This window comes from Suillus plorans, assembly GCF_016647745.1.
Source record: "Suillus plorans strain S12 chromosome Unknown HD556scaffold_29, whole genome shotgun sequence".
Taxonomy (NCBI): domain Eukaryota; kingdom Fungi; phylum Basidiomycota; class Agaricomycetes; order Boletales; family Suillaceae; genus Suillus; species Suillus plorans.
The window spans coordinates 146,921-172,924 of NW_024537413.1; the positions used below are offsets into that span (position 1 = coordinate 146,921).

The 26,004-nt window shown below is 48.0% G+C and overlaps 9 protein-coding genes across 9 annotated transcripts; 8 read left to right on the plus strand and 1 right to left on the minus strand.

Moving 5' to 3' along the window:
- Nucleotides 1-6,267: 6,267 nt before the first annotated feature.
- On the plus strand, nt 6,268-7,213 carry HD556DRAFT_465733 (fungal hydrophobin). Its single transcript, XM_041310684.1, has 3 exons — nt 6,268-6,621; nt 6,679-6,840; nt 6,891-7,213. The coding sequence occupies exons 1-3, from the start codon at nt 6,496-6,498 to the stop codon at nt 6,936-6,938; spliced, it is 336 nt and encodes a 111-aa protein (XP_041160023.1). The 5' UTR covers nt 6,268-6,495; the 3' UTR covers nt 6,939-7,213.
- A 1,170-nt stretch (nt 7,214-8,383) lies between these two features.
- HD556DRAFT_1237599 (uncharacterized protein) lies at nt 8,384-9,055 on the minus strand (the record flags this gene model as incomplete). The annotated part of the gene is made up of 3 exons (XM_041297911.1): nt 8,384-8,497; nt 8,551-8,677; nt 8,727-9,055. The coding sequence occupies 3 exons, from the start codon at nt 9,053-9,055 to the stop codon at nt 8,384-8,386; spliced, it is 570 nt and encodes a 189-aa protein (XP_041160024.1).
- An 89-nt stretch (nt 9,056-9,144) lies between these two features.
- HD556DRAFT_465735 (uncharacterized protein) lies at nt 9,145-13,374 on the plus strand. Its single transcript, XM_041310685.1, has 9 exons — nt 9,145-9,604; nt 9,657-10,092; nt 10,151-10,271; nt 10,330-10,489; nt 10,568-10,659; nt 10,772-10,828; nt 10,948-11,488; nt 11,789-12,304; nt 12,363-13,374. The coding sequence occupies exons 1-9, from the start codon at nt 9,211-9,213 to the stop codon at nt 13,052-13,054; spliced, it is 3,009 nt and encodes a 1,002-aa protein (XP_041160025.1). The 5' UTR covers nt 9,145-9,210; the 3' UTR covers nt 13,055-13,374.
- Nucleotides 13,375-14,067: 693 nt separating this feature from the next.
- Nucleotides 14,068-14,539, plus strand: HD556DRAFT_1373490 (uncharacterized protein). Its single transcript, XM_041303013.1, has one exon. The coding sequence runs from the start codon at nt 14,107-14,109 to the stop codon at nt 14,458-14,460; it is 354 nt and encodes a 117-aa protein (XP_041160026.1). The 5' UTR covers nt 14,068-14,106; the 3' UTR covers nt 14,461-14,539.
- On the plus strand, nt 14,540-16,179 carry HD556DRAFT_1373494 (malate dehydrogenase). Its single transcript, XM_041303014.1, has 6 exons — nt 14,540-14,924; nt 14,981-15,064; nt 15,121-15,126; nt 15,174-15,197; nt 15,252-15,800; nt 15,851-16,179. The coding sequence occupies exons 1-6, from the start codon at nt 14,697-14,699 to the stop codon at nt 15,977-15,979; spliced, it is 1,020 nt and encodes a 339-aa protein (XP_041160027.1). The 5' UTR covers nt 14,540-14,696; the 3' UTR covers nt 15,980-16,179.
- Nucleotides 16,180-16,202: 23 nt separating this feature from the next.
- HD556DRAFT_465951 (uncharacterized protein) lies at nt 16,203-18,068 on the plus strand. The gene is made up of 13 exons (XM_041310686.1): nt 16,203-16,524; nt 16,586-16,595; nt 16,649-16,668; nt 16,721-16,753; nt 16,815-16,911; nt 16,967-16,995; nt 17,047-17,077; nt 17,211-17,281; nt 17,341-17,395; nt 17,467-17,541; nt 17,593-17,703; nt 17,755-17,795; nt 17,856-18,068. The coding sequence occupies exons 1-13, from the start codon at nt 16,474-16,476 to the stop codon at nt 18,033-18,035; spliced, it is 804 nt and encodes a 267-aa protein (XP_041160028.1). The 5' UTR covers nt 16,203-16,473; the 3' UTR covers nt 18,036-18,068.
- Nucleotides 18,069-22,326: 4,258 nt separating this feature from the next.
- HD556DRAFT_1443417 (uncharacterized protein) lies at nt 22,327-23,009 on the plus strand (the record flags this gene model as incomplete). Its single annotated transcript, XM_041306598.1, has 4 exons — nt 22,327-22,402; nt 22,455-22,560; nt 22,624-22,744; nt 22,791-23,009. The coding sequence occupies 4 exons, from the start codon at nt 22,327-22,329 to the stop codon at nt 23,007-23,009; spliced, it is 522 nt and encodes a 173-aa protein (XP_041160029.1).
- A 35-nt stretch (nt 23,010-23,044) lies between these two features.
- On the plus strand, nt 23,045-24,303 carry HD556DRAFT_1443418 (uncharacterized protein; the record flags this gene model as incomplete). The annotated part of the gene is made up of 3 exons (XM_041306599.1): nt 23,045-23,207; nt 23,254-24,140; nt 24,193-24,303. The coding sequence occupies 3 exons, from the start codon at nt 23,045-23,047 to the stop codon at nt 24,301-24,303; spliced, it is 1,161 nt and encodes a 386-aa protein (XP_041160030.1).
- Nucleotides 24,304-24,465: 162 nt separating this feature from the next.
- HD556DRAFT_1443419 (uncharacterized protein) lies at nt 24,466-25,767 on the plus strand (the record flags this gene model as incomplete). Its single annotated transcript, XM_041306600.1, has 4 exons — nt 24,466-24,648; nt 24,694-24,899; nt 24,951-25,240; nt 25,328-25,767. The coding sequence occupies 4 exons, from the start codon at nt 24,466-24,468 to the stop codon at nt 25,765-25,767; spliced, it is 1,119 nt and encodes a 372-aa protein (XP_041160031.1).
- Nucleotides 25,768-26,004: the final 237 nt, after the last annotated feature.

Below are 26,004 nucleotides of genomic sequence, written 5' to 3' on the forward strand. Positions count from 1 at the left end.
CCCGATCAGTGTGCCCCTCCATGGGCTCACCGACAGGCTTCCCTGTCGCCACGTCCCACAGCTGGACAGTCTTATCGATCGAACCAGAGACGATGCGTGTCCCATCCGGAGAGAACGAGACTGACATAACCCCACCAGTGTGCCCCAGCAAAGGCTCACCGACGGGCTTCCCCGATCCTGCATCCCACAGCCGGACAGTTCGATCGATCGAACCAGAAACGATGTGTTTGCCGTCCAGAGAGAATGAGACTGATGTGACATAAGAAGTGTGCCCTTCCAAGGGCTCACCAACCGGCTGCTGCGTTGTTGCATCCCATAGCCGAAGAGTCTTATCATTTGAACCTGTGACGATGCGAGTTCCATTCGGCGAGAACACGACGGAGTTAACTGACGAAGTATGCCCTGATAATGGTTCACCGATGGCCTGCCACGTTGCTACATCCCACAACCGGACGGTCCTATCTTTCGAGCCAGACACGATACGCATCCCATCCGGCGAGAATGAAACTGAGCTGACTGACTCAGTGTGCCCCCGCAAGGGCTCGCCTACTGGCTGCCCCGTCGCTGCGTCCCACAACCGCACAGTGCGATCATACGATCCAGTTGCAATGTGACGCCCATCCGGCGAGAACGAGACTGAGTTAACACCATGAGTGTGTCCGCTGATCACAGTCTGAACGGCCGTCCAGTTGATATCACGTCCAGATGCTACACGAAGAGAGTTCGGAAACCGTGCAGAAAACGTTCTGGATAGTGCAGAGTTGAGGGGAGAGAATGGAAGTGCTGATACATAGAGATGAGGTGTGCTGTGCAAGATGATGCCGGCGAAGAGTTGAATGAATCTCTGCACGTCCATTGCAGCGGACGAGGCATCTTCGTATCCGGTGTGACCCTGTAATTGCGATTGTACGTTAGTGAGCATGTATGTTATCTGACGCTCGATAACCGTGTGCTCACCTTCAACCACTTGGCAATGAGCGGAAGGGCGGGGACTGCGCCGCTGAGCGCATTGATGAGGCAGAGTACTTCGAGCCAGAAGAACAGTCGCTCATGGTCGAAGAATGATTTTATTTCTGTGGCGAGTTCTGAATCGAGTTTAATGCTTTGTACGTGTGAAAGCCAGAATCGGCAGGCATAGGATAGATGTGGGGGGATGCACTTTTCAACTCGTTCTCGCAGACCGGGATCTTCGGAGTTGGGTAGATAGGATGACTTTAAATCGCAGATATTGAAGGAAAGTTCATCTCTCATCACTCCAAGTGATGCGAAAGCAAGGTTTCGTTGAGCCTTCGGCACGTCGACGAAGAACTCTCCGCTGTGTGATTGGTCTGTCAGGAAATCGCGAATGGATGCGTGAAGGGGTCGAATTGGGGTGGACGGGTCGGTGGTGCCACTGAGGAGGGATCCCATGTGTTCCACTATGACCTCCACTTTGTAATGCTCGCTTGGATCTGGAAAATGGCTTCGCATGGTATTCAGGGAATTCAATGGGAGGGGTTCGGCTGTGCCAAGAATCTGTCCCATCACGGAACGAAACACTGCTAGCTGTGTTTGCTGAGACTTGAAGCTTGTGTGTCTACCCTTTGGCATGATCTGCGTCAGAATTAAGTCATACATATCATACAACAGGTGCTCCCGTTCGACAGCATCGCGGGACACTATGACATCGAACGACTGATCGGCAGATACGCCAGGAGGTGGTGCTTCGATAGATTTGCAAGCAAGACGTGCCCACTCGAAAAGACCATCAGCTTTCTTGGCCAGTGCTGTGAACTCTTTGCGCCCAAAATGCGAATGCCCCTCCAACTTCTTCGACACGTAAGCGTAGATATCACGTTCCGCCACTTCTGATGGAATGTCGTCCATGGAGATCCTTCGAATATGTTGAGCGCCCGCAAACAAATTTTGAATGTCGCGAAGCGGGCGAGAGGTGACAATAAACCGGAAGTTCTTTGGGAGTTCTGTGATTCGGGAAACACCAGAGTCCTGAGATTTACCGGAAAGAATGCGAAGAAGGTCGCAGCGTGTCTCGGCCATGCCGCTCTCGTCCAGTGCGTCGATCACGATCACGACAGGGCCCACGGTTGAATCTGAGAGCTTCTGCATTGGTTCCATCAGAAGCTTCTCCCATTGCTGGATGATGTCAGCTGTAGTTTTGAGCGCACTGGCATTCTGGACTGTATCTGCCAAGGCTCGCCTCATCCCCCAATCACGATCGGCCAGGTCGCGCGCGATGGTAGAAAATACCTTCTCATGGCGACGGTCGGCTTCTCGATCTCGGTCGAAGCAATAACATGAACCAAGCCCTCCAGCATCGCTGAACCACTTAGCAATCGTGTGGGCGATGGCTGATTTGCCCTTGCCTGCAGGGCCAGATAGCCACAGCACCCGTGGAACGTCGTCTCCAGTGCTGTTCACCCAATCTGTGATCTGGGAGAGTACTTCCGTGCGCGTCCCTTGAAGGCATTGTTTCCTGGTATCTAGCCCTGCGTTCGCTGCATAAGTTATACCACTGAGGTCCAGTAGTTCGCCTGAAGAGAAATGTATAACTGTTGCATCAGGAACAGGTACGATACTCACCTGTACGGTGGGCGTAAATAGCTACGTCCCGAGCAACTCGGTCCCGGAAGTTTTGCATGAGGGCATCCAACGCATCGCTATACCGTTGAATTTCATTGTTTGTTTCGGTGAGAATGTCTTTCCTGAGTCTCTCCCCTGTTATAATAGTAGAAACCTGAGTATGTGGAACGTGCAACAGCTTGAAGACTCACAGAAGCTCTTGGTCTCTGAATAATCTCTGATAAAGCGAGCACATTCAAGGGTCTGCTGAGAGATCTGTCCAAGAATACCGCGCATTGATGAAATTTGGCTAAGCGTCTCGTCCTGGATCATGAAGTCAAAAACCTGATCCAACTTGTCGACAAGACGATGGACCGCTTGATCGCGGTCTGATTGGGCGATGACCATCTGCACCGATGACTCCTGAGCGCGTGATAGAGACAAGAGAGGAAGCAAAAATACTTTTGAAGCACAAGACAAGACGCCCAGTGCAATCTTTGCATATGGATGTACCTGCAGAACGAAGTTAGTTCGGTTCCAACTAACAGAAATGGGCCCATACATCTGCGAGCTTCCCGATAATATCGTCGAATATCCTGAGGGGTTGAAGATATGTGTCCTGGAAAATATAAGCATCCTCGAGATCCCCTGATGCGTTTTGGGCGGCGGATGCCCCAGATTCTACAGGCCCTGAAAGTTGATTCATGCCTTTGACAGCATTTTTGGCGTCTCGAAGTGCCGATTGGGGATCACCGCCTTGTTTCACGCCAGATGGAGCATTCTGAACCTGTGCGACCATCAGAAGCTGAGAGAGAAAGCAGAAACTGAAAGGTGACCTACCTCGGGCTCGATATTCGCAGTTGACAAGGCGCTTGTGTGATCAACATTCGGAAGAACAGGCTCACGACTGCGCAAATTCCTCATGTTCGAGCACTTTTGTATGATCTCAGTCTGATCCCATGCAATTCTGTTTCTCAACTTACAGAAATCTTCTTCGTTACACCATCCTTGACCTTCTTCAGAAACTGACAACATTTGTGTGGCGGTCGGGCCTGGACAAATGGGGCATCAGATTCAGTGTTCGAGAGTGTGATGGACAAGTGATGCATATGAGTGACGTACCGAGCTTCCTCGAGTGACTGATGTGGTGTCTGGAGGAACTGGGCTCGAGGCCCTTGATTGATTACTGTTGCTCATGGCGAATAGTTAAGGGTCAGTTGGGCGAAGTAGGCGTTGCGTTGAACAACAAGAGTGGGTAGAAACGTCGTTGAAATATGATACCCTCGAGGCAATACCAATACTTATTTGCTGTTGTGTTGACCTAAGCATTGCCAGCAGCCTGCTTGGGGCTGCCAGGCACTTTCATGATGTAAACTCCGGGAAACGCCAGGAAGTCGAAGGAACGACTCGGACTATCTTCATTCATTTACCATTTGTCTATGGACAGTCGAGTTAGTTACTTAGTAAGGACGTTCGAAGCTCGGAGGACATGTAAGAAATGGCTGGTCTGTGTTAAGTCTGCGCAGACTCCGCGCCAAACTCAGGCTCAAAGACTGTCCGACTCTGGGCAGAGTGTGGGGGACATGTCTGGGGGTGTTTTGTCGGCAAGTTCCGAGCTATCTGTTCTTACATCATCCCATCAGCCGCCGACCACTGCCGCCAGCCACCCCTGCCGCATCTACGTCAGTGGGCATGGCGGGCAACATAATAGTGTACATTGGTTAAGTTTGGAACGCTACGGCAAATATTGCAGCAGTCGCAGCAGTAGTGCTCCTTACCAAGGAAGGTTTTGTACATCTGATCTCTGCCCTGATACTCTAAAATGAGTCCTTGTCGGAATCTTGCGATGTACTACTAGGAGTGAAACTTAAGCTTCATCTCACAATCTTGATGAGTTCTGCATCCCCAGTGGAGAGCAGGATGGATGAGGGACCAACAGTACTGAAGCGAATCTACGTGCACACTACCAAAGGAATTCAAGATTTCACAGCATCGCCGTAGTCATGTTGACGTGTTTGAAAAGATATTTCCTGTCGTTTCGTTAGTGTTAGCCTGACTCCTTCTGATGTGGCGAGGCGCTCTTGGCTTCGTCAGGGGGGTCGTTCGTGATGCATTTCATCTGTCAAAGTGATTCATTCTATCAACGTTCTCCATCTCTTTCTTGGTGAAGACGGGTCGCTGGGTTGACTGAAAACCAAACTTGATATAGATAGCGCATCGAGGTGTCAAACTCTCACCGGAGAATGGATAAATTCACCTCTTAGATAAATTACCTTCGAAGGAGGAATTAAGTTCATCATCTTCGACTGTGGCACTGACAGTCGACTCATCAGCGCGTTGAAAGCGTACCTTCTGGTATTTATATGGGGCACGTACGAAGTCCCAATCAACCAGAGTGATTGTAGTAATCGATAAGTCTGTCGTGCACAAACGAGTAATCGGTCAAATCGCAGAGTCTTGCCGCTGTACCAAGTGGCACTAAAATATTGAGTAGACATTGGGAACCGAACGTTTGAAGTTGGCGCCGCGATATGTGCGGGAACAATGACGTTGAAACAACCTAGTGGCGCAAGGTTGGCGAAAGGTACATCATCGATAATAGACCAGGCACCAACTATACGTCTCGCAAGTAGAAATGCGCAAAAGATAAATATTGGAACGTCCCAGGTCAACGTTACGGTGTACACCAGTCGTTGCCAGTCTCCCCCAAACGCATGCAGGGGGTCAATATAAAAGAGAGGACAAACTGTAAGACGGTGTACGCACAAACAATAACGTACGTCCTGAGGTTCAACGTTCAGAGTACAGAATTGAGTAAGAAGGCTCAACGGACCCAAGTTGAAGTATTAACACGTTAGGAAATTCAACCCGCAGTTACTGCACATAAATGTGCGCCACGCATATTCCTTGGACTACCTGATTTTGACACGTACGTGGGCCAGCCTTTTTTTTTTTGCTTCAGAGTTGGTAGTGGGCCAGCCTTCCTGGTTCCTCCTGTAGCAGCGGATGTGAGAATCTTGCTTGGCAAATATATTTCGCCTTGGAGGTCCGATACGGAGCTCAGCCTATCAACCTGAGCCAATGCTTGTTGTTCGAATATGTACGTTGAAATTTGACCGCTGCTTCGGCGAGGTCGGCCTTATGGTCTAGAATGATCGAAGGAAGACGGTACTTGCTTCGTTCCTTCGTAGTAAGTATGTAAGCGCGGTATTCGAGTCTTGTGTCGTGGAGACCGCCCCTCGGGCTTCTTTCAATGCCGTGGAGCGGAGAGGGGGATGCCAAAACTGTCCCGAACCTAGATGCCTGTTGAGAACCATCAAAGAAGATATGCTAATGGCATGTATCGCAATAAGTAGAAGATGCTCCAGACGTCGCGGGCAGGAAATCGGCAATACGCTTAGTTTGAATTCAAGTCGCCGAGTCAAACAGTACAGTTGGTCTCCCTTGGTTGAACCTGTTGTAAAAAATATGGTATTAGTAGTCATTCACAAGCATGGTACTAGAATTTCTTTCCACAGCACTGGTGGGAACAACGGCATGTATCGGGGCTACTGGTCCCTCTCGGGTTTCTTCATAAGCGTAGAGCGGAGAGCTCGGGGAATTTCAAAACTGTTTGATGGAGTCGGAAAAAGAAGTCTGGCCGTCGGTATCACGTGATGGTCGACCAATGAGAAATGATTCACCAGGATTCCAACCGCAACATAGAAGACGCGCCTATGAATATACACCATCGGCATTGAGTGCAACTATATGATGCCGACATGGCGGGGCTCGGTGACTGCGATGAGTTCCCGAAGTCACAAGGGCTCTCCGCAGGTATAAAGTCTGGCGGGTTTACTCGATCATTCTTCAGTTCAAGTCGCCCCAAGCTCCTTGATCAACCAACTTCAACGCTCTTTCGAAAGAATCCCCAAACCAAACTTTAGTCTTACAAAAATGTTTGTTCGTATCCTGTCCATCACGTCCCTTGCTGTTCTGGCTATCGCCACGCCTCTCGCTCTACGTGACACCAGCGGCCAGTGCAACACCGGCAATATTCAATGTTGTCAGTCGACTCAGCCAGTGAGTTTCATATATATAGCGCACCGTCTCTGTAATCCATCTGAATTTCAACACTAGGTCGACGAGTACAACAAGAACCTGACGATGTCTGGGGGTATCCCCATCTTCGCTGACATCCTCGGTGAAGTTGGTCTCGGCTGCAGCCCAATCAGCGTGGTTGGTACTGGTGACGGTGCAAACTGTCTCCAGCAGCCCGTCTGCTGTAGTAACGAGTCATACGTACGTAACCAGCCTTCCTCGTCTATATCATACCTCTGAACGTTCTGTAGAACGGCCTCATCAACATCGGCTGCACGCCCATCAACCTCTTCCTCTGAGCTTCGAAGGCGGGGAAGCGCGCTTGTGATAGAGGGATGAGCTATAAGCGCTAGCTTTGGAGGCGGTCGCTATCAGTTTGTTATAGTTTTACTCGGGCTTCAGAGGTTCCCTATTAGCAATATGTCAATGCACGCTCTTTGTTTCTGATTGATTCGTCAGAGCGTCTGAAATAAAAGTAAATAGTCTAGTCAAATCCAGCTGTCCGCCTGTTTATCAACTTAACCTTTTGATTTTTGCTCGAGTCCCTAGGCTCTAGGCCTAGTCCTCAATGACAGATCTAAAATTCTAAATTAGCCAAGATCGCCCTTCCAGGGACTTGCCAGGGACACGTACGAAACAGGCTTTGGAGCCTTTTATTAGGTCGGGTGCTCCAGGATTCAAATATTCATTGCTTTAGGACAAGTTACCACGCTTTTCAACGTCGTCGTGACTTCTATCATGTGAGGTCATTAATGCATGCTTTGACGCGGCGTTCAGGTCTTCAAAGCTTCACTGCGGACTTGGGGGTAAATATACAATGGGCAACCCAGAAAGCTATCCTACGAGCGTGATAACACAACTCAGTCATAGTGCTTCAATCACCTGCCGGACTTCTCTTGCCCTCTCTGCGAATAATGATATTTGCTTCTTCCCGTCCTGCATGAGTTGATCATAGCTATTTTCGATCTCCCGTCTTATCCATTGTTCGACAGTAAGACATCGCTCTTCAGGAGTGAGCGTTTCTGGTCTGAGAGAAGGAATGGCTGCGAGTTCTGGCGATTGAGAAGGCGGAAGTGATGTCGGAGGGTGGGGTGGGCTGGAAATGGGTGGGTCGGATGGTTGTGGCGTCTCATCGACAACCATAGATGCGTCATTGTCATGAGGGGTCTCGGGTCGTGGAGGAGGACGAGGAGTGTTTCTGAGGTCGCCCGCTTCTACGTTGCTCGGGTATTGTTCGCTGTGAAGGTCGTCCTGAATACGTACTAGTTGTACGGGAGTATCATCCGTTCTCGCAGGCGTATCGACCTTTGCTTCCGATGGAATACTTTCTGGTTCCGATATGATAGGGTCCGTCTCAGATTCTGAGGCTACCACCTCAGCCTCGGGTGGGTTTACCAATGCTGACTTGGACGATCTCACCGGAGCCTTCTTGTTAGTCGATTTAGTCTTGGCCGGTGGCTTAGACGTAGAGACAGCGCGTCCCTTTCGCCTTGTCTTAGGTGCTTGCACCTCCTCGATAATCTCTGCCTTCGCGAGTTCATCACCCGAGTCAGACTGTTCAGGTTTTGGATCGGGTGGAACATCAACCGCCCCTTTCTTTGCCCGTGCTCGTGAAACAGTACGGGGTTTGTTACCCGATGCGTTGAAAAACGGGCATCGCGTCCCGGATTTGGTGTCGCGCTTCCTATGTTCCCCTCTGTCGTGGATGGGTCACCTTACGTCTCAAGGGGAGAACTTCATATACTCACATTGGATCATCATCAGCGTCCCAGCCACCCAGTGAGAGGTTGCAATACAAGCAGGTCACGGTATCATCACCCTTTGTTTGGGGGGTATACACGAACCCTCCCTGAGCCATCTAAAGATGACGAATAATATTCAAGTACGGCGTAAATGAGCGTGGGGACACACCTTCTTTGAGCTAGCGCCGTGGTCATCTTGCCCGTCATGAGGCCACAAGTCTTCGCCGAATGTCTGAAGACGTGCCTTCTCCATCGCCTTGCTCGTCGGAAGGCGTTTCTTGTTCAAGAATACAAAGCTAATGCTCTCATAAGCATGTCTTATGCTGAGAAGACGCGTGAACGCACCTTCCATCCTCTGCAATATCCTCACTGAGTCCGCACCGGACTATTGCCCATGCACAAGTGTTGCCACACTTCTGCCAATGAATCAGGAAAGGGTTATCATCCTCATCCCAGTCGCTCAGCTCTTTGTGACACAGAAAGCAAGCGACACTGTCTCTGTCCTCCCAGCTTGGTACCCAGTAGAAACCTGCTTCGGCAAGGGTGTGTGGGTTGGCGTTGAAAGATGAAGGATGAGGCCATTTCACAGTTGCGGAAGTAGAGTTCGGTTTTGAACTCCGTTTCACGCGCTTGGATTTAAGGAAGGAGTCGATGCGTGCTTGAAGGCCTTCCATCGCGGTTGAGGTGGTCTTGGAGAAAGATCAAGGTTTGAGAGGGTCACGTGCACGTGCAATATGCGCGCCGATGCACCCGGCCGGATTCCGACAAGAGCTCGCTGTCTACCACGGTCCACAACCATATCCATATTCTACCGACGATCACAGCAACGATGCAAAGGACTTACGGACGTAAGAACTCGCGCCGTGCACGACCAAACTCGCCAGGTGTGGAGGCTGTGCTTTCACCACCGCGGAAACGACCCAGAATCGAGGTTGAGATCGTGCAGCCACCGTCTAGTGCGTATTTATCACCACCTAAAGTAACCAGTCCCATCCGAAGAAGTACGACGATGCCTGATGTGGGCTCAATTTCGAGTACGCCGTCAAAAATTCGTACGCCGACTAAGCCAGCTCGGGATCTGAGCACGTTGTTCTCCGCTTCTCCGCATCGGACGCCGAACTCACCTGGAAAGTCGCTCGGAGTGGTGAAACGTATGCTGTCACGCTCGCGCACGGAGTCGTCCGTTGACCATAATACTGGTCATAATGTCTGCTCATTAACCCGTGTGTCTTGGTCACTTACTGAGTTTAGTGATGTTAATATTTTATCCCCTAGCATCGTCTAACACACTTCCTGTCCATTCTTCTCCACCGAAGATAGCCTCCTCGCGTTCACCTTCCCCAACACAGAATAAACCACTTCTGACAAAGCACACACGGACGTATGCTGGGGCATCACGGTCGTACCGTATTGCGCTTCCGGCAGCTGATCTCGCAGAGCCAGATGACACGCGTGAATCTTATGCTGACTTGCGGTCTCGGTGGGGCGTCGACAACTCCGAGGATGATCCACGTCCTTTCGACAATGATACTGGGACACTGAAGAGGATCTCTAGCGTGGGTTCGCGGGTGCTAGCGAATGGGATGATGAATGATCTCAAGAGTATCACGGAGTTGCGGAGCAAGGGCGAAAGCAGACGATTTCTTGACGAGGTAGGGTATCTATTTGAAAGCATAGAGAGTGGTTGTGCTATTGCACTCCGCAGAGCCAGGTGCGTGCTGGTGTGCTCCAGTAATGAACTCGTTGAAGCTCATCTTCACCATGATCAGTGTCTTGGAAATTGTCACTAAACTATGCGACCCCGAATTCAACCGCCGTGCGAAAACATCTGATTTTTATGCTCGCACTTGGGATATATTCCTCAAAGCCCGCGGAGACGGTCCAGACAAGGTGTGTTCATTCTTTTATTTCAAGCCTATTGACCCTTTTTCTACTCAACATTCCGTAGATTCTTGATGCCACCCTTTCCTTCTTTGCGTTCCTTTCCACCCGCGACTTCCAAACCCTTTCCGAACTTGCTCATAAACCTGAACTCGTCCCCACTCTCCTCGATATCCTGCGCTCCCTCACTCCCACCTCCGACATCAAGGGTGATGGGCTCAATCAGGGTATGTTATGTAAAATAACTTCTCCAACAGAATTTGTTGATATTCATCAACGTGACCGCTCGCTGACAACCCATTCAGGTCTGAAGAAAGATATCCTTGCACTCGCCCTGTCGGGGGTAGATGCAATGGGGCTGAGAGCATCGGGTATCATCAGGACAGACGTCGCGCCGGTGAGTAAGTTTCGTGGCGGCTGTCAAGAATGATGTAATAATTGGCCTTGTTCATTTTCTTGGGATTTTGTGACATCGAATTGACATTTATGTCATGTTGACTGCGCGGTAGCTCAAAGCACTTGCAGATGTGATCGCGAAATCAGGAGTGATGAAGGATACACATGGGGTACGTCATGCTGTCGCTCATTTTGATTCCCTCGTTCATTTCATTTATTCTCGACCCATGTTGTGCCTCTATTGCTACGAACGCTTGATCGTTCTTTTGGATTCGCATGGACATCATAGCTCTCCACCCGTACTCTGCTTAGCAATACACTATCATCCTTACCGGCTTCCCTCCTTCCGCCTGCATTGCAGACCCTCCCATCAATCCTCAATTCCCTCCGTGCAGAGCTTCTGCTTGTACCTCCACGCGTCAGTGCTTGGGAGAGGGGCCTGGAGCTGTTTCCCAGTTATACATGCTCGGATATAGGACTGGGGAAAAATGGGAATACAAAAAGAAATGGGAAAGGAAAAGAAACACATAAACCCTCAGATCCCCCGATAGAGATCGCCACTCCCTCCCTCGCTCACATCCACGCCTGTCTCAGCCTCGTAGACACCTACCTCTTGAAAGAGTGGATAGGCCACGTTCCATCACGTTCTAGTGTCGCAAGTGATGGTTCACATGGGACTAGAGAACAATCGGAAATATACCGTGCGCTGGCGGACCCGATACTTACAGACGAACTCGTGGAGCTGTGCGTGGCCACTGAAATTCTTGTACGAGATTGTGTACGGGATTCGGATACAATGAACAAGGAAGAGGATGTGGAGGAAAGTCAGGGTGAGCTTGGTATGTTTTTGGTACCCTTCCTCCATTCACTGCCTCCCTGCCGAACTCTCCAAACCATTATCCCAAATATTGCCCAGATACTTGCCCACCCTCCCGAATGAATATCAACAGGGATGAATGAGAAACTGATGCTCCTTTCAACAGCACGCAAAACCTTATTCTCGACTTTCCGTATTCTTACGCTTCTCCCGTCTTCCACATCCTCTTACTCCCGTCCTTCATCTCCATACTCTCGCTCGTCCCCGACATATTCTGATATTCATCATGATTCCTGGATGCCAAGCGACACAGCCCTATCCCTGATTACCCGTGTGGTGTTACGTGCACAAGCTGGATGGGTCGGGAGTCTTGGCGTTGATGGGGTTAAGGGCGAACGGGATGACGAGACGACGCAGGGGAATGAACAACATGCAGTAAAACTGGAGGAGCTGGAGGGTATAGATACTTCTTCCCCACCTTTACCCGGCTCCCGACGTGAATCTACACGTTCCCCTCGAAAACGGACACCGCTTCCTGTTTCTTCACCGTCCAAACTTGCACATAAACCTTCAATTACAACCAATGCGCCAAGTAAACTTGGCAGGCAGGGTATGTTGCATAGAAACGATACGCCAAGTAAAAGTACCGGCACACCGAGCGAAGGAAATGACACAGGTAAAGGGAAAAGCAAGGCCATATCAGTCCCGCCATATACCCTGACACGTGTTGAGTCTTTCGACTTGCTTTGCCTGGCGCTTGGGTTGCTTCTGAACTGGGCATCTGGGGGCATCGAAGGGGGAGGGGTGAGTGAGGGGATGGGACGTATCCGTAAGTATTTCTTTCTCCTGCTTCCAAATTTTTGCCGACGACGCTTTTCCTCGTATAGTTCTCAATCGCGCCTGCTCTGCCACCCGCGGCTGCTCGCATATCTGTTCATGCCCTCCGTCTTCACAGGTACCGCTGCTCTCGTGTTTAGTGTCTGTGTATCAGGCATTTGGCAGTTCCGTATTTGTATCAGCTGATTCTTCATCGCGGACACAAAAAATCGTGTCTGGCCACGAACGTAAACTGACCATGGGTGCCGGTCGGAAGCCGCCATCTGCATGTCAGCAAGATTCTCCCTCTGCAAGCCCTACCTGCCACTCCACTTCCTCTAGACGTAAAACTGCTTCCTCCCTACCCACATTGAACACGTCCAGCATGCCTCAATCTCCCGAACTCACTTTCCTGGCAGGGTACACCGCTGTTCTTCTCGGTCTCCTCTGCACACCCACAGCTCCGCATGAAATCCGGGTACTATCTACAAACCGATCACTGATATTTAGCGATGTCGTCATCGAGACGCTCATCAAAGACGTGCGAGACTTTTTGGCTCTTTATGACGATCTCGAGGGAGAACTCAGTGATGAGGGTGATATTGTGGATGTGGATATGAGTCCAGATGTGGATCGAGGGCGTAGCGGGGGACGAGGACAAGGTGGGGGAAAGGGGAGGGGTAAAGCGCTAGAGAAGAAGAGCGAAGATGTAGCGCGCGGGGTACTGAGAGCGTTAGAGGCGCTACGAGACGATGGACTATGAGATGGTCGTCGATACTTGCTTTCAACTGCGGTAGGTTTGAAGATCCTTTCTGTCAATGACGATGGTTGGTTATATTGTGGCATCATGTCCGATACGATTAGAAGGGACGTTTTTATTCCTTCTGTTATGGTCTAACTAAGGGAGATTGGTTGACGAGAGCCGACAAGGCGGGAAACGACACACAGTTCGCATCGTCACAGAAGGTATAGAGCAGACGAATGGTGAAGCGCAGGATCACATGCATCATGGGTTCAATCCGGTGACATCTCAAGGTGATTCAAATATGTAAACAACAACTCTGTCACAGTGGTGCAAGCCGCATATACGGCCGCGCCCGAACCTCACAATATATTGCATTACAGATCAGACGGTTGGTTGAAGACTTGACCTCCTGACCTTTCACCGCGTGCAGATATTGCACTTGAACAACAGGTCATCCCAATATGAATGCACTGACAAGTTCGCAAAGGAAGCCACTGAACGCAATGATGCACTCCGCTTAACCTACGCAAACGCACGCCCTTGCAAGGGAAGAAGTACTACGGTGGTGGACGGAGAGTTGGAACAGAGACATGGCAATGCAGGCCAGTACATACTTCCAGTGGGCGTTTTCGAGTTCTCGCAGATAGACCAATACGCATGGGCCGCAAACACTTCCGGGGAGGGGGGAGTTTATGGCCGAGCTATCTACATTTACGGATATCGATGGCTATGTATCTACAAGTCAAATTTCTCGCAGTATATTTAGCAGGAGCAGGATTGTATCTTTCTATAGTTCTCACGGCTACAATATCAAGGAATCATCAATTCACTGATGTTGAACTGAGCCTACTGTGGACAGCCATGCGTCAAATAGACTCGACGAATCGTGACCAGTCTGGACTATGTGAAATATTTGACGTATTAGTCAGCCTGGTCGATCTCGGAGAAATTTGGCAGGCGAAGCGAGGAGTTTGAAATTTGACAGATGCCGGTGATGCCGGAGGTGCTTATACAGTACTTACAAGTTATGTGTCTGCTCCTGTCTGCTCTCGCTCAGACTATAGTACGCCATGTTAAGTTTCAACGTTTCAACCATGTGCATGAGTCTCGTACGACATTTATCGCTCGCTGCTCGAGACGCGATTGAAAATCTCCCAATGGACTTTACTTTACAAGTGACACAACACCAGCAAGTTCTCGAGGCCTTCTCGCAACTCGATGTTCTTTCCCAAGGATCACAACATCCGAAATTGTTCCAGCTCAGACGCCTCATATCATTACTTTCTGCAAGACAAGTTTTACTTCGAGCTGCGACAGCCTCTGGAAAGACCCTCGCAATGATTCTGCCTCAAGGTCTGGGTACGGAGGAGATAGAGGCACTAGCGAAATGGTTGTCCCTACTACGACTAGATATAAATGTATAATTGTTGAGCTCTGTCGTAGTGCTATACCTGTAAGCCTATTCCAGTGGAAACATATGTAGCCGCCTGTGAAAGCAGTAAATGTCATTCTCCCGAATCCCTGATTAGTGGGTAGATTCGCCGCTCGTGTCCGAGCCACTCCGAACCGCTCGGCATCTCACGGTGTTTCCGCATAAATTTACCACACAACGCTCTTCCATCTTGCCTCAACGTCCTGCTCGACAACCACGACGTGCATCATGCTTGCCCACTCTGCAGTCCGTGCTTTATCCGCAAACTCCCGTGCCTTCTCTTCGTCCGTTGCAAGACAGACGAAAGTTGCCGTCCTTGGCGCTGGTGGAGGCATTGGACAACCATTGTCACTCCTTCTCAAGACTGACCCTCTCGTCACCTCTCTCAGTCTCTATGATATCCGTGGCGCACCCGGTGTTGCAGCTGATGTAAGCCATGTTGACGCTCACAGTGAGGTACGTCGTTACTTGCTACATACGTTAATCATGGGTTAGTTCAATCAACTTCCAAGGTCAATGGCTACCCTGCAGACAAGCTCGACGAAGCCCTTGACGGCGTCCAAGTTGTTGTTATCCCTGCTGGTGTCCCAAGAAAGGTGTGTTTCCTCTCCCTATACTCATGCCCTTGCAGAGTTCTGACCCTGCCTTTCAGCCTGGTGTAAGTCCTACAATCCATCTGTTGCTCCGCTCTAATACCTTTTATAGATGACCCGCGATGATCTATTTAATGTCAGTTATTCATGCCGTCCATTACATTAGTCACTGCTAATTCTATTTCGGAAGACCAACGCTTCCATTGTTCGCGACCTCGCAGCAGCAATTGGTCGCGTCGCCCCTACTGCCCACATTCTCGTCATTTCAAATCCTGTCAATTCCACTGTTCCTATTGTTGCCTCTACCCTTCAAAAAGCTGGCGTTTACAACCCCGCTCGCTTATTTGGTGTAACGACCCTTGATGTTGTTCGTGCTGCTCGCTTCACCGCTGGTATTGCAGGGGTTAAACCCGCAGATACTCCTATAACTGTTGTGGGTGGTCACAGTGGCGCGACCATTGTGCCTTTGCTCTCACAGAATGCACACGGAAAAGCTATCACAGGCGACATTTACAAGGCTCTTGTCCACCGCATACAGTTCGGTGGTGACGAGGTTGTGAAGGCTAAAGACGGTGCTGGTAGCGCTACCCTTTCGATGGCATATGCTGGTGCCAAATTCACCAACTCTCTGTTACGAGGTTTAAATGGCGAGAAAGGTGTCATCACGCCCACCTTCGTCGAGAGCCCTCTTTACAAGGACCAGGGTATTGACTTCTTCTCGTCCAATGTAGAACTTGGTGTAAGTAACGAAACAAGAGATCCTCTTCATTCGTGCTCAATACTCCGCAGGTCAATGGTGTCGAGAAAATTTACCCTCTTGGGCCTCTTTCTGCTGAAGAAGAGAAGCTGATGGAGGCCTGCTTGCCTGAACTCAAGAAGAACATTGAGAAAGGCAAGGCATTCGTTGAGAGCTCGTAGATTGATTCGTTTTAGATTTGTTGTCCCTCAAAATACTTTTGCCATATGCACGATTGTTCAACGTTCAAAGCTTGCGCATACACGAGCATGTCTTAGCAGGTGTAAAGCCTCCTTACCAGGTACTGAGGCTGTGAAGTTAGTGTGCACAGGGTGTAGCGAGCTGCCACAGATGATTGAATTTGACGATTACTTTACACAAACACAGAACTTTCATAAGTGGACTGCCATGATTCGAGATTGGTACGGTATCGTCACGCGATATGCCGACGGCCCTGAGTATAAGGCCCGTGGCGCGTGTGATACTGTTCTATCCTGCTTACAAAAACAAGGTGCCTTTTGGTCAAAGACTTTTGACCCTTGCTTGGCTCAATTGATTGACATGTTACTTTATCATGGTGCCGTTGCAACCTGATGAGTCACGGATCAGAATATTCTGCTATATATGCTGCCTACCATGCTCGGGGATACTAGCGCCTCTATCCTCTTTCTGAAGCATGGATTTACAAACTTCCATTGACCTATCAACCAGCATCCAGTACCAGGATGTAAGTGATTGATATTTGTTGACATTTTCGCTTCACTCATCTATAATCCTGGCACTGACAGTATTTTTTCGGTGCTATCATTTCGACTATAATAGTCTCTCATAGCTAACAGGGTCCATACTAGTGTCACTAGTGGTTTTTTGGGTGCGCATTCTTGCCATTTGCTCAGTCGTCATCCACAAACATCTAGTCATAGGCCTACGATTGTTTCCTGACCTTAGACCGGGAGGTAATTTCATCTTTGCGAGATATAGCCTGTCAATCGATAGGTTATTAACTGTCGCATATAGATATCTTCGATTCATTCGTCACCGTGGAAGATAGGAAGTATTCTTTATGTCATGACGAGATACATGCCAGCCTTCGTGCTCTGTATACACTTATGCAGTGAGTTCAAATAGTAGGCTATATCGTCAACTTGCAGCTAACCAGGATACGGAAGTGAACTATCTCCCAAATGAAAAAATTGTGGTGAGCATCTGTCGGAAATAATATCACCGTCCTGAGGATTCGCCGATGTAGACTTGCAAACTTCTACATTCAATATGGTTTGGTAAGTATTGTAATAATGCAATTGGTTCCGCTCCAAGTTCTTTCTTCAGTTGCTGCTGCATTGTGCATAGCTGGTGCAGAAGGTATTACGAGGATTATAGTGTATTCACGCAGAACACTCACAGGATCTCCAGGTATCTTCGTCCTTCGCACCTATGCATTATGGGGAAACAAGAAATCCATTCTGGGCATCATGTTGTCAACGGTACTTGTGCGCATACAGTTGCGTTCCCGCATTCCGTACTCTGACACACCTCACTTCAGTGCTTTGCGATTTTGGACGTGATAATGACAATGACGATTTCCAGACGCTTGGAACGTGAGTGTCTTTCAATAGCCGCATGTAAATCGCTCAGTGTGGGTCGACGACAGTCCAACTATCAGACATAGGTGGCGGTTGTTACTCACTATCTCGCGACACGGTATCTGCATATCCTTGGACACTTCTGGTAGCGTTCGAGCTTGGTGAGATCACGAAGCTATACAATGTAGTCGAGTGCTCACTTTTTGCTTCAGAGATCATAGCACTCACCATGATTCGTGTATATTGGGCATACCGCGAAAGAGGGTGTCTACTGCTTGAAATCCTTCTACAACATAACATTTTTTACTTCGGAACTGGGATAGGCAAGTAGTGCTTTTATGGCTGTCAAAAAGGAATTAATCATTCAATCCTAGCACTATCAGTGGTCAATATTGTAGTTATTGAATGCTTGTCGGTGCGCACAATCTGAACTCAACTCAATGTCGGCTGAGGGTCCTAATGATATTTTACGCAGTACACCTCTTCAAATATGTTCGGATCATTTCAAATCGTTATGCATACGATCCTCGTTACTCGGATGCACCTACAGTTTTGTAGCACCAATGAGGTTCACGACTCATCTGAGTCCGGAACCACGCCATTCTCTCGATTGACACATGTTGAACTTCAGACGTGTTCGCACTCGAATGTATGATAATTCAATGAAACTTTCATTTTCATTCAGACATTTTCCTGTTGTGTTGCCACGAGTCTAAGCTGTTTTGGGCCATCAGGAAAAGTGACAACCTGGTGCTAGGCTAACGAGTTAGAGGTCCACAGAATTCCTGGAGTTTATTCTCAGTCGAAAATGTGTGATCGTGATTCGACCTCCGACATAGATCACAGCATCTGCAAAACACCCAACTTCTTGCTTAAGTTGCTTAAGGTGTCAAAGAAGTTTGATGGGTTATGACCTGCACCCTGAAGTATGTGATTGGTGGAGATGCCTTATAGGTGAGGCCTGGGGTCGTGCCGAGAGATTAGGGATCTGCACGGGTATGGGTAACCTGTGCAGGTCACGGGTACGGGTATGGGTCGGGATTCTAAGACCCGCGCTCTTACCCGTACCCCAGCTATACCCATGCCTTCCATAAATGGTAGCACCTCCTGCATCAGTAATAGCGGACGCCATACTTCCCGCGTGCACGCTACAACCGGCACCACCACCAACACTGGCACCTAACACGCCTTCCCAAGTCCACCAATATGCTGCTGAATCTGCACAAATATTATTTGTGCCCCCCCGGAAACTGAATTTGTGCGACACCCAAAAAAGGAAAGTGTGTCGCCTCGAAAACTGCAACATGTGTCGCCCCAAAATTATATCATGCCGCCCCGAAAACAAAAGTGTGATGCCAAAAAAAAAAGTATGAAAATTTTAGAATAGTATTTTATTGAAGGCAAACTTGAGTGACAATTGTAGACTAGTATGTATACTACTGGAAGACTACATGAATACAATCCATAATTTCACTTTTCTGCCTCTAAGATAGACCTCATCCAAATGCAACGACATCACATGATGTGACATTGTTGTGACCTTTTGTGATGTTTCGTGACACCATCGTCACCTGGGATGCTTCCCCAACTCCCAAAGAAGGGTTTTGTAGGTTAGAAACATACCCGTCTCTGTCAAAAAGTTTGTGGGTTTTTAATGCCTTATTGAGTGGTTTGTGGTTGCCATCGTATCGTTGTGTGTTTTCCACTCCTTTATCTTGTCTCACTTGTTTTTTGGCATTAAATTCAGTACAACTGAAGTTCTGAGCTGAGTAGTTAAGAAGAGACGAGACATTACTGATACAGCTGGGCGGAGTTGGGGACTGGTGGTTAACCGCCGTTACAATTATTAATAAGCCTTATCATACTTGGCAGTTACATGCCTCGCCAACTATAATTAGGCTCAATTCCGTTAAATCTCTACACCAGCATTAAATAGTGCCCCAGCTCTCCAAAATACCTTTAGAAATAATATACTACCTCCACCAATACCCTACTATGGTAGGGGTGGGCCTATGGGCCCTAATTGGTAAGCACCCCACCCCACATCATCTGCTTATCTTAACCTGGCACCCTCTGCAATGCCCAACAGGCTTCTCACGGGTCTTATTTCTCCTCGTTGTGCTCATTGTCCCCGCTGTTCCCCTCCCTTGTGCTTTCATTGTCTCTCTCCCTTGTGCCTTTGTCGTCCTCCTCCCTCACTGGTGCCTTTGTTGTCTCTCTCCCTTGTGCCTTTGGCATCCTCCTCCCTCACTGGTGCCTTTGTTGTCCTCCCTCACTGGTGGTACATGTCATGTTATTTGGTATTACAGTACTAAAATCGCACTAGAGATGTCATCAGAGAAGTGAAGCCAGAACGTAGAGATGAGAAAGCTGATGAACACGTGAATGTATTGATATAATCAAGTAAGGCGGCCGATAGAAATGCGTGCGCCGAGATATGCCTGAATTTTACTGACTTTGAGTGCGGATGTTTATTTTGTGTGCAGAGTGGTGATAGATTTCGAGTGAGGGAAAAGAAGATACATGAAATTCGTAAGTATGGGATATATATGTATGTGCACCTAAGCGCTATTCAGAACCAAGTAGATAGCAATAAGTATGTAAGTAGGGTCCATGACACATGTAATGAGAATATAAATGATATAGCTTTGGAAATAATGTCAGTCTAATACTAATTCAGTAAGGTATGCACCAATGAACCAACAGAGGATATGGATAGGATGGATGGAGGACACACTGTAGGACACGAGCTGGCGCTGGGCTCGTATCGAGCTATTTCACAGTACACGTCAAATACCCGTCACATGCTAATCACTTCCCGATGTTATCCGACGCTAACCCGCTAACCCGCTAACCCGATGTTTAGGCCGCATCGGCCGATGCAAATTCCCGCGCACTCATCCTTCCCGTGTCTTGTCCTGTCTTGCTAGCCCCACTAGGTGCGTAGTTTATTATTTTGCACATTACTCACATCGTAGCAAGTGCTATTACATGTTTTCCCATAGTCTGCAGCGCCTCATGTTTATTTACATGTACTTCGGATCCGAAATCATCGGCCGCTACCTTCGCCTATGGGTTCCGCATTTCTACATACTTACATATATATTGGACTGACCTTGAGCATTATTCATTATCCAAGTAGAGGGGAGCAGTTCCCCGACGCTTAGTGGTCAAACCCGATATTTCATAGTTCTTAGTTGATATTGCGAATATCATCGCTCTTTCATTATCCATATCAAGAATCATTATCATCATGCATACCACTCGCTTTTCCGACGCTCGCATAACGCGTCACTATTAGTTTCCGCATACCCGACCCAAATCCGACTACCCGACCCGACAAACCCGACGCTTTTGCATCGGACATCGTAAATATACCTTCGGACATTGTTTCCCACGCTCGGACTATTGATATCACATCACTCACTTACCCCCAAGACTATTCCCAGACCGCAGACCCCTGGGTCGAACGCACTTGTCAGGCAAGTATAGCAGACTAGGCAGTGCAAAGACCACAACACAAATATATCAGTTTGGAGCCATCTTCGTATAGCCCCACTCGTATTGTTGTTTCTACATCGGGGTATATGAGGTGGAATAAAGAAGACTGGCCACTAAGGGTGCTTGCATGCGATACCCATGATTGAGGGTGGAGGTGGTGTCATACAGAAACCTGAGAATATCAAGGTCAGGAAAAACAACACTGAATGAGACATTAACGACGTACATGAGCATGATCTGGTAAGTCGTCAAAAAACCTTGGGGTATCAGGCGCTGGGGAACGATGATCGGGTGACGGACTGGACGCCGTGTAGCATCAACCTACAAATGTTCATATGATTGATGAAATCTAATTATAAGTGTCACGTATAGTGAGGACTGATTTGCCGTAAGTTCCTCAAGGCCAGTTTCTTTGGCTATCGCAGAAATGTTCCGAATGTACCCAACGGCTTTTGTTCACCATGACGCAGCTAGTAACTAGTAGTTTATTTATTATCAGGCAGCGTTGCATCTACTCACAACTCTCAAGTCAATCGCCAGTGAGACAAGATCATCTCTACCAAAACTTTCTCAAGTTTAACAAGGCAAGTCAAAGTCAGTCATCAGATCTACTACAGTAATAAGGAAAACAAGAAGGTAAAGTGCTTGCTACGATCTACTACGCAAATAAGCTAATTAGGGGGGTCGACACTTCATGGCTGGAAAAGAAGTTCGTTAGCGGAAGAAACATCTTGATATAGTGAATGACTGTTCCAAACTCTGTCAGAATTTGCCTCAAACTTTCAGTGACTAAGCGGGTATTTCCGGCTGGGTTTGAATATATTGCCATTCACTATATGAGCACACCAACCCATTATCATGATCTCTTTTTCGAACTGTGAGAATATGACACGATGACCCAGATTTCCATTGTGATTATGTAGAGTAGTGTGCGGTGATTCGGATGATTGGAGCTTTGGCTGGCGATAGCACACATCTGGCTATGACTTGGACAAATATTATATTGCATACAACCACTGGTACTAGTACTTACTGATATCAACCAGGATGGAATTTTTTGCACATTCTATATCATTCACCCTAGATTTTGGAGCTATATACACTATGTACTGTTGGTCTAGTATATACTATAATAGGGCCGGGACTTAGCAATTGAGTCCACACGATTCCGAGTCCCCAGCGCCGGTCCACACTTGAAGCCAACAAAAGAAAGTTCTCAGTGGCCATAACTGAAATTTGATACCCTAGTAATCGCCTCAAAATTAGTCATTCACTATAAATACTGATCACGTGCATTTGCAGGTCTTCTTTCTACTCCAACTACTTTGATACATACATACAGTACTGCTACATACAACGTAGGATAGACTGCTGAAGAGATCAACACAGTAAGAATACCAGTATACTTTATAAGACGGAATTAACGTGAAGACTGCAGACTCATAATGACAAAACACGCGGCACCCAAGAGTGATCCCGTCGATGTTGAACGCCCCTCGAAGCGCATCAGGAGTAATGATGGTGAGTTATGATAGTATTACCGTCATTATAGTTGCTCATGAATATGATACAGGAAATTGCACGCCATCTGCACTAAATGATGCAGGTGCATGGCGTTTTCTAGAACGGTACCTCCAGTCCGATCTGGGCTACGCACAGATGGAAGACAGATTGATATCGTACCTTGGCGAATGATACTGTGTGGATGACTGGGCAGAAGCCAGGCTCGCACTATTTTCCAGTGATGGCGACGACGCCGAAGCAACAAAAAACTTGGCCGCCCTGAAAAATAAATACATAGTACCCGAGACCTCTTCATCAAGTTCGGTGCCCGCAGCTACATTCAGATCAAAGCGACGACGAGTAAGTGTAAGATTCACTCCTGTAAATATATACTAAAGAAACATAGTTGAAACATTGTATCTTCGTCGACAGTGAAGCAGGAGAAGGTGAGGAGGAAGAGGAAGAGGAAGAGGAAGAGGAAGAGGAAGAGGAAGAGGAAGAGGAAGAGGAAGAGGAAGAGGAAGAGGAAGAGGAAGAGGAAGAGGAAGAGGAAGAGGAAGAGGAAGAGGAAGAGGAAGAGGAAGAGGAAGAGGAAGAGGAAGAGGAAGAGGAAGAGGAAGAGTAAGAGTACGGCCCCCCTGCGCATCCTCAGAATGTTACATGCCAGGACCGTCGGCTAAACATACACTGTCCACGAAGATCGACGAAATCTTCAAGTCATACGAAGCTCGCACTTCCAAACCGTCAGGAAGACATATTCCTTACAGGGCTGCCTGGTCTCCCGACACGATTGATAGCAGAATGTACCTACTCAATCTTCACAGTAAGTCCATTTTCAGTCAAGTAGCATGTTATTCATTAGTTTGCAGGAAGCATTACGGACTACATTGCAGAATATCTTCAAAACAAAGGGTTCCCTGTTATCATGTCGCCCTGGGTACCGGGCCAGCTTTATGTGGTCTCAGAGAGTCCCTGGGCTATTAGTTCATCACTTCCGACCTCACACCAATTCTCTGTGGAAGAATATTTTCTCATCTCGGATGAAGAACGTGCGGTTGTTGAACACTCACGATTCCAACTGCCCAGCCCAGGGTGGGCAAGAATAAAACATGGCAAGTACAAGAATGCTATAGGCTATGTCACCAGCTTGAAATTGAAGGACGGACAATCTGGACCTTTTGTCTCGCTCTTAGTTGCTTTACAGGACTTTCCCTATGACATGCCCAAGGGATCTGTGGCGCTGCTAGACCGATCTCGCCTTCCAGCTGGCAAGGAGTTATCTGACATCATTATCGATCAAAAAGTCATAGGATGCTCGTACAAAGGAGAACAGTATTACATGGGGCTGTTGCTAAAAAAATTTCACCGCGATCTCTTAGACTTCGTAACCACGCCTCACCCCGACGAAATCCGACTACACATTCAGTCAGGATGGGACACACCTTTCGTGAAGATTACTCAGCAGGCATTTTCGATGGGGTTCCTGCGCACAGGCAACGCAGCCAGGGTCATTACTGGAGAACTTGGTGCCGAGATTGGTGAAGTCGTCTTGACAGACCACAACTCCGTGCGTTTGGAATTCAACATCGATGGACACAAAACGCAATGGGAAGTTTGGCTCCAGGACGTAGACCATGTGTTTCGGGTCGGCGATACCGTTCGAGTCGTAGCGGGTATATACTTGGGTCTAGAAGGTTACATTGTTAGAATGTCAGATGATGTATTTCATATCTGTCAAGCCTCTACCAATGAAGAGGTAGGTCTCTGGCATACATAGAAATTTTGCAAAACTAACTTCCAGCGCATAGGTCGAGGTTCCAAAGTACTACGTGAATCGTTGTCCTTTGAAACACACACTCCACGCACAGCTGCCAACACAGCAATTTTTTGAACCTCCCCCTGACATTGATACCATTTAAATCGGAGATAATATAAAAGTACTTACGGGAGAGCACTTTGGGAAATGTGGTGTCGTGGAGTGGTTTCCTTCAGGAGGGACTATGCTGTGGTTCCAGTGTATGGACACTGTGTTGACCGATGGCGACATACTCCGACCCCGGAGTATTCAAGTTCCAGTGGCAATGGTCCAGCGGACGCATCTCCTGCCAACAATAAAATTCACGAAAGACAGGGGCTATGATGTTAAGCCTGGAGATTTAGTGAGAGTTGTTCGTGGGCCGGAGTATCAGACAACAGGGGTCATACAGAGTGTCAACATTCCAAACACTCGCTTGACAATACTATCGGACAGCGATCATACACTCGTAAGTTCAATGCACCTCGATTTGAACACCTCTAACTTGTCACAGATTGATGTACCAATCGGATTCGTGTTGAAGTTATGCAACACAAGCGTGGACAAATTCAAACATGTAATTAATAAAGAAGTATTCATTATTGGAGGTAGCCTGAAGGGCTATCGAGCTACTCTGTGCGATATTGGGCAGGGGAATTGCACCGTTGCTATACACGGGCAGAAGCGTACAGTACTCAAACGTCCTGATGTTGTCACCAGGTGAGTGAAGCGCCTATTTTCGTGCTGATTCAATTGCTTACTGCGATTCAGTTATGGAATGAGACTAAACAGTTTGATACTCGAAGAGCACGATCTACTTACATTCTGTGACATCCGAACAAAATCGTATGTGAAGGCGCCATCTCGAGGCGTCACACCCCCACCCGAAAAAATAGTTCCCTTGAGCTCGAACACTGATGCTATTCCGTCGTCTTCTAACATCTTATCCCACTGGACCTCCAGGCCCGAGGATATCGACATAGCACTCAATCAGTCACCAAACATCAATCCTAGTTCAGCATCTGACCCTTGGACTACCCACGAGGATGACATCCAGGACAGTATTGAGGCCCAAGCAGAGAAGCTTTGAGACAACGGTGAGTCCTCAATGATGGTGTCATACTATTAAACTTACTTTATTCTGATAGGCCCACTTCCCTGGTTGATGAAGAAGGAGTTTTCTTCGGTGTTACTCAAGCACCATGCATTGTTCAAAGTCTCTCTGAGCTTTGATTATGGCAGATTATCGAAACGATTCATATCAACTGCATGTCCTGACCCCTTCTACGGTGCTAATGGACCTGCACCCGAGGGTTGTGTTGCAGCATTCTGCACATCCAATGGTGCAGGCGCTCAGATTATCCACTATCACATTCCCGCCAGTGATCTCAGTCCGGCTCATCCACGCAAAAAGAACCAACTTTGCCTTATTTTGGACGGGGAGTATCGCGGACTTGTCCTACCTGTGGCGAAGTGTAACAAGAATCTCAAGACTGTTGAGATTTTGATGATGGCTTCAAGTACGATTACATTCACTCTGCATTTCAATCAGATATGTCTCGTGGAACCTAGTGTGCAATACCAGTAGACAATATCATTGCAGTAATTTGATCATTCCATCTCTTACTACAACTACCTATAGGATTCCGGAGTACATTGCTAATGCATGTCTTCTCATGTGGTCGTGAGTTCGAACCTCTTGAATGACAGTTTCTTTTTTCTGGGTTTATCTATTCTTTGTCTCAGCCATTGCTTGAGCTTGAGGGTTCGAATCCCCTTGGTATTTTGTTTTTTGTTTTATTTCACACTAGTGTCTGACTCAACA